Consider the following 14,544-nt stretch of genomic DNA (forward strand, 5'->3'; position numbering starts at 1 on the left):
CCACTGCAAGGCATGGAGGCCGCATTTCCCCGTCTGAACCCTCTGGCTGGGCCCCCTCTCTCTCCTAAGGGAGCCAGTGAACGACCCCACCCAGCCAGCACAGTAGGGCAGCGCCGCCTTGCTTCGGACTTGGCCCGAGCGAGTTCCGCCAACCCCGGCCGGGGTGGAGACGAGGTGCGGCTTCTTTTACTCAAGCCAAGCCCCTGGGCCGGCCCTCCGCCTCCGCCCACGCGGCGCCCCGGCGCCCCCAGCCCGCGGGCCCGATTTCCGGCGCTGGAGGGGGTGGGGGGAGGGCCTCCGGGAGGTCGCGTCCAACTGCGGGAGTGGCTAGGGGCGGCCTCGTTTCTCCAACCCCGCCATGTGTGAGGAGGCCGGGTGACGCGGCGGTGGGAGGAAAGAGAGGTTAGCCTAGGACAGGCGTCCAGCAATCTGGAGCCCAATTATGTGACGAGAAGCCTTGAAAGCCCTCCTCCCTCCTTCTTCCTACTTGCCCACCCTCAGCCCCAAGGAATGGAAAAGGCAGAGGCTCAAGGCCGCGCTCGGCGAGGGGCGCGGGGCGGTGCACGGAGAAGAAATCTCGCGATAGGAGAGCAGCGGGGCGGGGGTGGCACCTCTTCCCTCCTCCTTCTCCTCCTCGCGTTAGTTCCGGTCGCAGAGGAGACACCGCCGCAGTTGCCGCCACATCGGGGATTTCTGGCTCTTTTCTCTTCGCCTTAAATTCGGTGAGGCCCGGCGCCCCGCTCGTCCCCGGGCTGCCGTGCGGCCCGTCGACGCTGGGTCAGGGAGGCGGCAGGCCTGGTGCGGGCTGGCTCGGGTGGGCCCGAGCGGAGGCCGCCGCATGAGCCCCGGCCGGATCCGGATCCGGGGCCTGGACTGGAAGGCCGGAGCTGCCGCTCCAGCAGGGAGGCCGAGGGGCGGTCGGAGTCGGGAAGTGGGGTGCGGGCGCGCGTCGCGGCGGAGAAGGCAGTGACCGCAGCGAGCCCCCTGCGGCGCAGCCCGGCCTGGGTAACAAAGCCGCCGCGGCCTCTGTTAGGTGATGTACGCGTGGGGGGGTTCCGGCGGGCGGGGCGGAGGAGCCGCCACCACCACTGCGGCCGCCTCCTCTGCCGCTGCTTGCGCTGGAGGGCGGGCGGATGTACGGGGCGGCTGGGGCCCCGGCGCGAAGCGCCTCGGCGCCTGTGGTCCGCTCTTTGCGGCGGCCGCCACCACAGGCGACTGGGTCAGTGGAGAAGGGGCTTCGGAATCCTACGGCGCCCCGCTGTGGCCAAGGGGTCCAGGGCGAGGAGCGGGTGATCTGTCGCTCGTGCGGGAGGCCTAGGAAGGGTGTGGATTGGAAGACACGTGCTCGGGAGGAGGCTTGTACTGTAGGGTATGGGCAGAGGAGGCTGGGCTTGCCCTGAGCTAATTTTGCAGGCTGGAGTAGTGCAAGCAGCTGCTGCGGTCACAGGCACGACTTAGGGTAGGGTGGTGCTGCTCATAACCAGGCTCCCCGGAAGAAGGGATTCACCTCTTGACAGTATCTTAGAATTGACATACAGGTTTTGGATACCTCCTGATTGTGGTGCGTTCTGCCTTGCTTAGAAATAGTGGAAGATGGAGGCGAATTTAAAGAGGAATGTGGAAGAGACCGGTTATGTTTATGATGATTGATTTGCCACCAATCACTGTGGTATCCTAAAGTCATTTAAAAGTGTAGTTCACTTCTTTAAAAAGAGTTTCTTGTAGGGAAAGAAATGAAGATTTTTTTTTTTATGTTACATTTAATCAAGTGAAGGTAATTCTTTGTACCTGCACCAGGTATATTGTCAAGCTGAAAGTGTGTTCCGTTTGATTTATATGTGAGTAGACTAAGGTTTGATGCTTTGTGTTTTAAATGAGTGTAATGACACTGATAATAAGGCCATATTTCTCTTTTCTTAGGGTGTCTTTTATGAATAATCAAAAGCAGCAAAAGCCAACGCTATCAGGCCAGCGTTTTAAAACCAGAAAAAGAGGTAAACATTTATATGTTAATGTCTATCTTCACACCTCCAGAATCTTTTGTATCCATTTAAATTTATGCTTGACTAAGAAGGCTAATTGATAAAAAGAGAGCTTCTGATTTGGTCACCCAAATTATGTGAAGATTTGTGAAAGAAAAATCAGACTCAGACTTACTCAGGGAGGTTAATTATGGAATAACATTCACATTGTAATATCTTTTGAAATACAGATTTAGTAGGAAAAGTATTAGAATTACCTTACCTTTTTATATTAGTGGGTACTTAAGTGAATATTGAGTTGTAGCAAGGCACTGTGCTGGTGATACAAAGCTAAGTAAGATGTAATCTCAGGTATATTTTTGTATTAAGTTTAATATTGTCCCAAAACACTTTTAAATGCTATTGCTTGAAAGCACATATTAACCTTATTTTGCAGGACGTTTTGAGGAAGTAGAGAACTGGGTCAGTTGTGTTTTTTTTTTTTTCATTTTCTACCCTCAGTAGCAGACAGCTTGAGATGTATATTATAGAATTTTATAATCTCTAATCATGGCCTGTCCCCTTGTAGTGGTGGTGGTGAGACCAAAGTGTGATTTGATTCTGGTCTTTGCACATTCATTTTTATTCAGCCAGTAAATTTTCTTAAGTAGCAGGAGTTGTAAACTAGAGCAATTTGGCAGTAATGGGGGACTATATCCTCTGAGTATGTGAATTACTGATATTACCTTTCTATAAATAATAGCAAGTAACTTTATTATTATTGCCAGCATCAGGGAGAGCTGTCATTGCCACAGTTCCAGATAAAGATCATGCATGATTTCTTGGCTAGCTGTTGACTGGGGTCCTGGGTAGGGTGAACAACCATCCCTATTTGCCTGGGATTGAGAGAGTTACCAGGACACAGGACTTTCAGTGCTAAAGCCAGGAAAGTCCTAGGTGAACAGAAAGGAGTTTGTCACCTTAGTGGTATGTGAAAATTAAGATATCATCAAACGTAGATGGAGAAATCAAATCCCTATGATGGAATGTGTAAAAGCAACTCAGTAAAGGCTAGGTATGTGGGCAAGGCACTGGTCTGAGTGCTTTCTGTTTTATTAATGTTAGTTAATATTTACAACAACTTTATGGGATAGATACTATTCTTACCCCATTTTACAGTAGGGAGTTCGGGCATAGAGGATCACAAGAAAGTAGAAAAAAGTCACACAGTTCTTGTGAGTAGGCCATCCTGCCTGTGTTTGCTGAGGGAAAACTTGCAAAGGATGGGCATTTAGTCTCATCTTGTGTTTGCTTATTGCAAATCATGGGTAATCTAGCTTGTGTTTGCTTTTTTCCAGCTGCTGAAATAAATGAAATTGTGATGAATTTAGTTAATGTAGTAGTAGTTAAAGCTTTCTAAGGTGATAGTTTCCTGGCATTTTGGAAAACCTTTTAAAATGTTTTGGGTTTCCCTCCCTCAGATGAAAAAGAGAGGTTTGACCCTACTCAGTTTCAAGACTGTATTATTCAAGGCTTAACTGAAACTGGTACTGATTTGGAAGCAGTAGCTAAATTTCTTGATGCTTCTGGAGCAAAACTTGATTACCGTCGATATGCAGAAACACTCTTTGACATTCTGGTGGCTGGTGGAATGCTGGGTAAGTGTCTGGATTTTGTAAATTTAATGGTTTAGGCAAGTGTGATGTGTAGAGATTATGGATAATCCAGAATAGGAACTATTTAACAAACCTATCAAAATGGGTGGTGTTGTATTTTGTTTGTTATTATCCTGTAGACTTTTCCATTTTTTTCCTCCCAAGTCATAGTTGTTAGATTGCCTTGCTCTGTCTTGCTTCTTATAGAACCATACCCTTAAGGATGACTGTTCTCTAGCTGATATCTGAAGTCCATATAACATCCCCAGTTAGTGATTTTTTTTTCCCAACCTGTATTTGAACACTCCAGTTAATGGAGAAATCCTTACCTCTTGTTCTGTCCTATGAAATACTTCTACATACCTGAAAGCTATAATCCTGCCCTGTTCAGTACAGTGGCCAGTCACTGCAGTGTGGCTATTAAATACTTGGTATGTGGCCAATCCAAATTGAGATGTGTTGTAGCTATAAAATATACACTGGATTTTAAAGACAATTGAAAGAAAGAATGTAAAACATAAGTATATCAGTATATTTTCAGAGTAATATTGTATTGACCCTCACAGCCAAGCTGTGATGGAATCAGAACTCCTGTCCTATACAAGCAGAATGGAAGCTTAGAAAAAAATTTAGGTGGCATGTAGTCAGACAGTTTAGTCAGGTAGTGGAACTGGGAACTTCAGAATTCATGCCTTCTAATGGCCTAGTCAGTTGAGTATTTCTTTCATTGTATTACCAGTTTATGTATTGCTCATACATAATGGTAAGAAATATGAAAGATTTCTCTTTTCTATTCATAATATTGCTGTCAGCAAGGCTTTTTAAAAAAATCTTTTAAAAACATTTACTAAGGACGTTTTCAAACATATCCTAAAGAAAATAGTATAATGAGCATCTTATCTGTTCCCACCTTAACATTTATCAACACACAATCGTCTGTACTGTACCCCTACTAACTTTATCCCCTGCCTTTGTTTTTTAAAATGTAAAGTTATGGCCGGGTGCTGTGGCTCACGCCTGTAATCCTAATACTCTGGGAGGCTGAGGTGGGCAGATTGCTCGAGGTCAGGAGTTCGAAACCAGCCTGAGCAAGAGTGAGACCCCATCTCTACTAAAAACGTAGAAAGAAATTAATTGACCATCTAAAAATATATATAGAAAAAATTAGCCGGGCATGGTGACACATGCCTATAGTCCCAGCTACTTGGGAGGCTGAGGCAGTAGGATCGCTTGAGCCCAGGAGATTGAGGTTGCTGTGAGCTAGACTGATGCCACGGCACTCACTCTAGCCTGGGCAACAAAGTGAGACTCTGTCTCAAAAATAAATAAATAAAATAAAATGTAAAGTCTCTAACTTGTGCATTTTTATAGTAAAGCCTCTTTGGAAGGTTGAAGGATTGTTTCCTGTGTGGAAAGTTACATGTAATAATCAAAACATCTTCACTTAACAGAATTGGCTGTATTGTGTGTTTAATGCGATGGGTATCAGTGGGATGGTGGTGCTGAGTTTATTCCTGTGTAAATTGTTTTACTTTATTTCATAATGAAATCTTATTTAAAAAGTAAGATAGAAATGATTGCAATTTAAAATGAAAGTCACTGCAAATTTTTTGCAAAATATACCTTAGCCCCAGGTGGTACATTGGCAGATGACATGATGCGTACAGATGTCTGTGTGTTCGCAGCACAAGAAGACCTAGAGACCATGCAAGCATTTGCTCAGGTAAATGAAACTATCTAATTATTTTTCAGCTAACTACTGTCCATCCAACTACTGTTTAAGGAATATTCTGCTTTTAGAAGGTTACAGGTAGAAAGTTGAAGGAATTAGATTGAGTTTTCAGGCTGCTGTTCTTGGTACAGTATAATGAATTTAAAACTTCAGGTGTGTTAAGGAGAACAAAATAGAAGAGATTAAATTACCTCTCCCTTTCCTCTTTGTCCTTCTGGAATTTTTCTGTTTTTAACAAAAATGTCAAGCTGGAAAGGAAAATTAGTTCCCTATTATGATTTCCATAGTTGAAGAATTCTGCATACAATTATTTTAAAGATAAATGAGTGGTAGGCAGATTAGCTTATTAATCAAGATTTCATTTGAAGGTTTCATGCATAGTTATGTTTGTATTATTGTTAGCAAAGAATTTAAATGCATCTAACCTAGACATTGTTATTAGGAAATATAGAACTATATGTATGATTTTATTCTGTGCATGTCCTACAAATGGATAAATGAGTTGTATTTGAGCAATAATAAGTGCTTGTTTAATATACAGTAATCTGAGAAGTGGCTATTAAACTGTTAACAGCATTGGTATATTGTAAGATTTGGGAATTGACAAAACTCTACTCAAGCTGGTTTAAACAGCCTGTAAGCTGTACTATCCAGTGGAAGGTTCACATCTTTGCTGTTCTAGAAATATTATGGAAAAGATCTTAGTGGCCCTGACCTAGATCTTTTAGTAACCTGGCATTTGCACATTGAAGTTATTGAATTCATTTAATGTTCTTCATAGGTTTTTAACAAGTTAATCAGGCGCTACAAATACCTGGAGAAAGGTTTTGAAGATGAAGTAAAAAAGGTATGAGGAGTAATATGCGTTGTGGAAAACAAAAAGTTGGGGGTCAGAAAGGGGAATGTTAAATCCTAATTCTGCCACAACATTGAGATAATTTTAGATATTTAATGTAGGCTGTCATTGAATGTTTGGGAGTATATCATTTAGTTTATTAAAATATTTCTAGGCCAGGTACAGTGGCTCATGCCTGTAATCCTAGCACTCTGGAAAGCCAAGGCAGGAGGATCACTTGAGCTCAGGAGTTCGAGACCAGCCTGAGCAAGAGCAAACCCGTCTCTACTAAAAATAGAAAAAATTAGCCAGATGTGGTGGCATGCACCTGTAGTCCCAGCTACTCTGGAGGCTGAGGCAGGAGGATCTCTTGAGTCCAGGAGTTTGAGGTTGTGAGCTAGGCTAACACCACAGCACTCTAGCCCAGGCAATAGAGTGAGACTCTGTCTTAAAATATATATATGTATGTATTTATATTTCCAACTTGCTGTGTATTATTTCTTAGTTCAGTGTCCCAACAAATGGCATATTTCAAATACAAATGCACAGAAAATCTGGTACTATTAATAGTAACATTTATCAAGTACCAGGCATTGTTCTAATTATATTAACTCACTTAATATTCAGTAAAGCCCCGTGAGGCAAGTTTTATTATCCCCATTTTACATGTGAGGAAACTGAGTCAGGGGGATTAAGTAACTTGCCCAAGATCATTCAGCTAATGAGTAGTATAATACAAATACAAACTTGGATGGTTAGGCCCCAGAGCCCACAAGTGTGACCAATACAGTATGTCTTACTACTTCTCTTAATATAATGCAATTGCTCTTTTAACCTTTAACTATTTACTTTTACAGCTGCTGCTGTTCTTAAAGGGTTTTTCAGAGTCAGAGAGGAACAAGCTGGCTATGTTGACTGGCGTTCTTCTGGCTAATGGAACACTTAATGCATCCATTCTCAATAGCCTTTATAATGAGAATCTGGTTAAAGAAGGTAATCAACCTTTAGTAAACGATGGTCTGTAGTTGACTTAAGAGTGAGGTGCATAAGAGCATTAAAGGTGAACTGATAAAAGGGCATGGTTTACCATTCATAAATGTGATTTATGTGATGGTCTTAGTTTATTAACCATCCTTAAATTTAGTAAGCTAATTTCAATTCAAGACACCTATTGTATACGTTTGGCATCCCAGTTTAATGGTTTTCTTTAGGCATACAACAAATAAGATTTAGACAAAAGGCGATTATATGTGATGAAAGTAAAATAAGAATCACTGTGGGAACCCTAAAACATTAATGCCAATAGGGAGACTTAGATACATCTTTAATGGAGAAGACATTGGGGAAAATGTCAAGCTGAAAAGGAAAATCAGTTCCCTCTTTGTGGTTTTAATCATTGAATTACTTTATACCAGGCGTCCTCAAACTATGGCCCGCAGGCCAAAAGCGGGCCACCTAGCACATTTATCCAGCCCTCTGGGTGTTTTTGCCACCACTGCCTGTCCTGCTTAGCAGCTGACTCATCCTGGGCCCACAGTATCCCCATGGTCTGAGGGACAGTGAACTGGTCCCTTGTTTAAAAAGTTTGAGGACCCCTGCTCTATACAGTAATTTTTAATTACTTGGCATGCTTAGTATTTTAAGGTACCTTTAGTTCTCACAATAGCCCTGTCAAATGTGGGGACTATTACCCTCAATTAACATATTCAAAAATACTTAGTAACTTAGCCAAGAATGTACAACTAGCAAATGGTAGAATAGGGAAATTGGAGAAATGGTAAATGGTGGAAGAGGAAAGCTCAGTAGTAATAAGTTTGGGGAGAAACAGTCTCACCTGGTTGAACTATGAAGCAGGGTATCTGAAGGGGATACAGTGATTGAAGCCAGGAAGGTACTTCTGTTAAGTTTCTTTCTTTTACAGGGGTTTCAGCAGCTTTTGCTGTAAAGCTCTTTAAATCATGGATAAATGAAAAAGATATCAATGCAGTAGCTGCAAGTCTTCGGAAAGTCAGCATGGATAACAGACTGATGGTTTGTAACTTTTTCTTGCCATTCTTGTTAACAGGTGTATTTTTAGATCTGTGGAAAGAGTATTTTTCTTAATCTGATTTAAAGACCATTTAACCGGATTAAATTCTCCTTTCAGGAACTCTTTCCTGCCAATAAGCAAAGCGTTGAACACTTCACAAAGTATTTTACTGAAGCAGGCTTGAAAGAGCTTTCAGAGTATGTTCGGAATCAGCAAACCATAGGAGCTCGGAAGGAGCTCCAGAAGGAACTTCAAGAACAGATGTCCCGTGGTGATCCATTCAAGGATGTAAGCTGCTTTTGTTTAAACCATTTTTTTATGGCTAAGCTTCAGTCATTTGAAAAACTTTAAAGTATTTCACCAGCATGAGTTTGAGTTAATAGTTACAGAATGTATACTGGGAGTTTGCCTTAGTCTTTTTCATAAGCTTATTCAGATACCCAGAAATGTAAGGTTGAGGCTCAATAGCCCTTCCAGTTTTAAAGGGTCTCTGTTTATATGTAGTTGTTGCCAATTGCATGGAAGGGTTTTTTTTTACACTTTTGTAAAAGGTCTGACTTTAACATGTGAAGTGTACATATATCAAAACTGACTTCTGTTACTAAATTTGGAATCTTTCCCAGATAATTTTGTATGTCAAGGAGGAGATGAAAAAAAACAACATCCCCGAACCAGTTGTCATTGGAATAGTCTGGTCAAGTGTAATGAGCACCGTGGAATGGAACAAAAAAGAGGAGCTTGTAGCAGAGCAAGCCATCAAGCACTTGAAGGTATTAGAACTGTGCCTTGACAAAACAAACTTCTGCTTTTTAAGTGGGGATAAGTGAATGATGACTATACTTTTCTAAGAGAATTTATCACGGTTCCTGGGAATTGACCCATCAGTAAGTAGACAGATAACATCAATTATTGATAACACTTTTAAGTCTGAGTTGGGCTTTCTTTGGTTCACAGGCTAAAAACAAAAACTTTTTTTTTTTTTTTTTGAGACAGAGTCTCACTCTGTTGCCCAGTCTAGAGTGAGTGCCGTGGCGTCAGCCTAGCTCACAGCAACCTCAGACTCCTGGGCTCAAGCAATCCTTCTGCCTCAGCCTCCCAAGTAGCTGGGACTACAGGCATGCACCACCATGCCCAGCTAATTTTTTTCTATATATATATATATATATTAGTTGGCCAATTAATTTTTATTTATGGTAGAGACAGGGTCTCACTCTTGCTCAGGCTGGTTTTGAACTCCTGACCTTGAGCAATCCGCCCGCCTCGGCCTCCCAGAGTGCTAGGATTACAAGCGTGAGCCACCATGCCTGGCCAAGAACATGTTTAAAAGGAGCTTAACCCTGTAATTTTAATGTTTGCTTTCGAGGGAATATTGGGAAATAGGAGTGTTCTCTTTTTTCCTCTAAAATTCTGTTTGACAGTTACCTGGAGTACTTGCTTTACTACTTTACTATATTGTTTTTAATTTCTGGTACATAGATTATAGTTCACAGTGATAGTAATAGATGAGCTATGGCCTGTACTACAGGAATTTTTTAATGGATGGTCTTGTAATGACTAAATTTTGTCTTCCTTTACTTTAAAAAAGCAATACAGCCCTCTACTTGCTGCCTTTACAACTCAAGGTCAGTCTGAGCTGACTCTGTTACTGAAGATTCAGGAGTATTGCTATGACAACATTCATTTCATGAAAGCCTTCCAGAAAATAGTGGTGCTTTTTTATAAAGGTAATTTAAATTTTGGATTTTGTGAATACATTTAATAAATATCCTTAAAAACTTAATAATACAAAATGAGTAGTTATCTGAACATCAGCTCCCTCAACTATTTTATTAATGCTTTAGTCATAAGACAGAGTCACCTGATTAAAGTGGTTTATTTTTAGTGCATTGGCATCAAAACATTTCTAAACTCCATTCTTCACATGTTAAAATCTAAAGCTTTCATTATTGAGCCTCATGAGTTTTGCTTCCTGTACTCAAGCCACATCAAATTCTCCAGGTCCCTTCCCCAGACACACTCTTCATATTTCTGTAGGTTTCAGCCTATGTGAAGACTGCTTCTCTTCATCTCACCCCACCACCAGCTGTTGACTTTCACTTGTCCTTCAAGACCAATTCAGATCACTTGGATTAAAAGCCCGTTTCAGTTATCATTCCCTTTTCTCTGATCCCAATTTCAGAAACCTGGTCTAAAGTGGTTACTAAGGACAAGACCTCTGTTGGGAGAGAACCCATTGCAGTTATTTAATTTAGTATGGTTAGTGATAACTCTTTTAAATTGTACATTCATCAGGCCAGCCTTGATCCCAGTGAGTATAGTTGGTGTGCACATGTATTCTGTCCCCTAGTTTTCAAGAAGGTATGGGGTGATGAACTCTGAGTTCCTGTGCTTCAGTGATTACCAGTTTGTAATTAGGTTTCTTGGGAGCATTTATACCCCACTTACTCTATCTTGCTCAGATTATTTACAAACAAATCCTAGAAATTGTCATTGAATTCTTACATTTCTCAGTGTGGATCTATGAAGTATAAGGATTTACTTTTTTCTTTTTAATAAAACCAACATTTTTATACTTTAAAATATTAGCAAATTTTCTACTAAATATTCCTGGCATTTAATACAGATTTCTCAGCCTCGGCATTACTAACATTTTGGGCCAGTTAACTCTGTTAACTCTTTGTAAGTGACTATCTTGTGCGTTATAGTGTTAAACAGTACCCTCACTTCTATCCAGTAGTTGCCAGTAGCACCTCTCCCCAGTACAACAACTAAGAATGTCCCCTGAGAGGCAAAATTGCCTTCAGTTCAGAAAAATCACTGGTTTCATGTGTTTTTTCACTAGTTGTAGTTTGGTACATTGGCAACAAGTTGATAAATGTCTCTCGATACAGGGTTCCCATTTCATCTTTTACCAAGTAGTTTCACTCTGTTGCCCAGGCTAGAGTACCGCAGCATCAGCCTCATTCACAGCAACCTCAAACACCTGGGCTCAAGCAATCCTCCTGCCTCAGCCTCCCAAGTAGCTGGGACTACAGGCGTGCGCCACCAATGCCTGGCTAATTTTTCCTATATTTTTAGTTGGCCGATTAATTTCTATTTTTAGTAGAGACAGGGTCTCTTGCTCAGGCTGGTTTCGAGCTCCTGACCTTGAATGATCCGCCCGTCTTGGCCTCCCAGAGTGCTAGGATTACAGGCGTGAGCCACCACGCCTGGCCTTATCTTTTCTATATTTCTTGAAATTGATTGTTGAAGAAACCAGTGTTTGAATATAGGTTTATCTTACAGACATGAAAAATAGTTGTTTTTACATAACTTTTCAGTAGGGTCTTGTTTTCCAACCAGGCATTTGCACCTCAGGTGACTCTGACTTTGCTTAAAGTAGGAAAATATGTTAAAACTTCCCTAATGTAATGGTTATTCTTTATAGCTGAAGTCCTGAGTGAAGAGCCCATTCTGAAGTGGTATAAGGATGCACATGTTGCAAAGGGAAAAAGTGTCTTCCTTGAGCAAATGAAAAAGTTTGTAGAGTGGCTCAAAAATGCTGAAGAAGGTAAGTCTCTTTCATTTTGCACAGGTTGGTTTGGTAAAGCTTGGAACCTAATTTTAATGTGGTCATAGTGCATGTCCACATGTGCTTCCTTCTTTCATTCTGATGCTGTTTTGTACCTAGAGTACAGTTTTTTGTTCAGATAGCAAATAGTTGTTTGATTTAAGGCAGGTGGAGAAAACTGGGCTTTAATCATTACAGTATATTTGTGGCTCTGCCATAATACTAAACATTCTTAAAAGACAAATTGACAATTTTTACAATATTTAAAATTTATGAATTTTGAGATTTATAAATGAATGCTTTTGAATTATTCCTCTCATCTAAGATAAGATTTCTTATGATAAAAAGCTTCAAAGATAAGAGTGAGAACTTTTACCTTCTAATATATAATACTTGACTACATTTTTCCCCTTTTCTAGAATCTGAGTCTGAAGGTGAAGAAGGTGACTGAATTTTGAGACTACACCCTCAGTAAAGCAAACAGGAGTTGTAGATAAACTGTCATGTCTCATGTGTCCTGGTTCTTACATCTTCCTACCTCCCTATATCAAGCATGATATAAGGGCTTTCATGGCAAATTTTATTTTAACTGTTTCTATGGTTACTGGAAATGTTGGGTTTAGTTTCTAAAACCATGTTTTAAGTAGCTACAGGAGCTATAGATTTGAATCTAATGTTGCATTAGTCTTTTCAGTTATCTTCTACCTCCTGTATTTTCTACTGTAATAATGTAATTTAAGGCCTTCCACAATGAACAGTTCACTTTATTCCCTGGGTTTTCTATAAAAAGTTTTCAAGATATGATTTGGTTAAAAATAATTTGTTATAAAAATTCTGTTTGCAAATTAAACTGTAAAAGTATCCAAAGTCTCAAAAGGCAATGATTTGTGTGATAATTTGGTATGCCCAGAGCCCTACTCATCAATGAAAATCTCATCTACAGTAATTGAATTCATTAACATGAATCTTGATATTTAGACCATTGCTTGCATGTTAACATTTTTTTTTTAACCCCAGATGTCCTTAAGCTCATTTGTTTGCTATGGTTTTCATCCTTAGTTAAGCCATGGAGAACAAACTTAAAAAGTTGGAGAAATCAAATGTGGTAGAGGTAGTGGGAAGCTTTTTCCTATTGAGAAACTTCTGTATTCTGTTTGTGTCTGTCCAGGCAGAACAAATGAGTATTCTTTTAATACAACCATTTTCAAATGTACCTTAGAAAAGTCTTATCATTTAAAATATTTTATGTTCAGAATATGCTTAGATTGATGGGAAAGGACTCATAAAGAAATTGGAGTAAGGGAAATGACAGATGTATGTATAAACCCTGTAAAAATTGTTGAAAGTGTTAAGAGCCAGCATGTTCTAATTGGAAATCTAGCTATAACTTAGATTTCCTATTGGCTTAGAGAATTTATAAAGAATGAAGTGCAATGATAATTACATATTCCTACTTGGTCATACTGGACTGACTTCATTCTCTTAAAATACTCAGTAATGACTCAAGTATCTGGCTATTAACATATACCCTAGTTGCCATTTTTTAATTGCCATGAGCCAAATATTTCTTCTATACAATTGATCCATTTATTTTAATGGCTGCCTTTCAATTTTCATCTTCCTTTTCTTGCTGCTACCCATCTATGATGTAGACATTAGAGGAAAAAAAATGTAGTCACATTTTTTTGATGGAAAGACTTTGTGTTAAAAGTGAACATTTTGAAGGTTTTTTAATTGGTGAGAGAAACTAGCCTGGAATAATGCTACCAGAAACTGAGTAGAGATTGCCCCTTTTGAAGGTGCCATTCTTATGAGCCAAGAGTTTGGTGTTTAAAAGTTCATCTTGGGGAAATAACGTGTAATATAATTTGAAATAAAGGTATAGTAACCTTTAAAAGAGCATTATAACTGAAAACATTGTGAATGGGGTGAATTTGTTAAATGAATAACTTTGATAAAGTTTTCGTGCACAGGCAAAATGTATTCACTAGATTTCTATGTAGTGATCTGCTTTTACTTTGTAATTTGTAGTCCTCAAAAGACTTTTTTTTAAAATAAAGTCCATCCTTACACTTAGGCTTTATAGATCAGTCTTTTTTTTTTTTGTAAATTCCATGTTAAAACCTAGTGGATTGTATGTTGTGTGTTATGTCTTTACTGTATAGCATTAAGTAATAATTCCTCCTTTCATAACTCCCAAACTGTAAACACTTACACTGAATTATATAGCTGAAACTACATGAACATTTCTACAACCAAGTCTTTGCATGTTACTGCCATACAAAATGTGCTATTTTATTATATACAGTGTATAGTGAAAGTGTGTGGTCTTCCAGAACTACATTCAGATCTTTGATCATTGTTTTCTTCTTCATAATGACAAAGTAGTGTTTACTTACTACAGTATTATAGTATAGTAAATGGATAAGTCAACCTGTGACAGTATAGTGCAAAGAAAAGGAATGCTTTATAAAAAGACTAGATTTTCATTTTGAATCTTAGTGATAATTTTAGAACTTGCTAGCTGCCAGTGCCAGCCTATAGCCTCAGATATGTAATTCTTAAAATAGATAATAAATTGTACTTTTTATTATGATTGGGTAAATGTTAATTGATTTTCCTAACTTGGTATCTAAGGATGTCTCCTCTTAGAAACTATGTGTTTTTGGAGCTGATCATAAGTTTCTTAATCATATTCTGGGGGTATTGTTCTAAAGGTATTTATTATTCTGTTGTTATAAAAACTGCAGTTACCAAAAATGCCACAGGATATTTTGATACA

General features: G+C 39.6%; 1 protein-coding gene across 2 annotated transcripts; it reads left to right on the forward strand.

Annotated features, from left to right (window-relative positions):
- The first annotated feature begins 576 nt into the window (after nucleotides 1-576).
- Nucleotides 577-13,838, forward strand: BZW1 (basic leucine zipper and W2 domains 1). Of its 2 annotated transcripts, none has more exons than XM_012739055.2 (12): nucleotides 577-722; nucleotides 1,921-1,994; nucleotides 3,443-3,619; nucleotides 5,245-5,339; nucleotides 6,130-6,195; nucleotides 7,041-7,176; nucleotides 8,105-8,214; nucleotides 8,330-8,500; nucleotides 8,836-8,982; nucleotides 9,798-9,936; nucleotides 11,640-11,762; nucleotides 12,182-13,838. In XM_012739055.2, exons 2-12 carry the CDS (start codon nucleotides 1,931-1,933, stop codon nucleotides 12,211-12,213), a joined length of 1,260 nt encoding a protein of 419 aa, XP_012594509.1. In that variant the 5' UTR covers nucleotides 577-722; nucleotides 1,921-1,930; the 3' UTR covers nucleotides 12,214-13,838. The 2 variants fall into 2 exon arrangements, with proteins under 2 accessions (XP_012594509.1, XP_012594508.1); XM_012739054.3 differs by lacking the exon at nucleotides 577-722 and adding an exon at nucleotides 1,053-1,219.
- Nucleotides 13,839-14,544: the final 706 nt, after the last annotated feature.

This window comes from Microcebus murinus, chromosome 8 (assembly GCF_040939455.1).
Source record: "Microcebus murinus isolate Inina chromosome 8, M.murinus_Inina_mat1.0, whole genome shotgun sequence".
In the NCBI taxonomy this organism is placed as follows: domain Eukaryota; kingdom Metazoa; phylum Chordata; class Mammalia; order Primates; family Cheirogaleidae; genus Microcebus; species Microcebus murinus.

Bases quoted from the DNA above. Each gene is read 5' to 3' on its own strand.
- BZW1 (XM_012739054.3), top strand. From the start codon at position 1,134: ATGTACGGGGCGGCTGGGGCCCCGGCGCGAAGCGCCTCGGCGCCTGTG. The intron at 1,995-3,442 runs GTAAACATTTAT...TCCCTCCCTCAG, and splicing joins TTTTAAAACCAGAAAAAGAG to ATGAAAAAGAGAGGTTTGAC. The intron at 9,937-11,639 runs GTAATTTAAATT...TATTCTTTATAG, and splicing joins AGTGGTGCTTTTTTATAAAG to CTGAAGTCCTGAGTGAAGAG.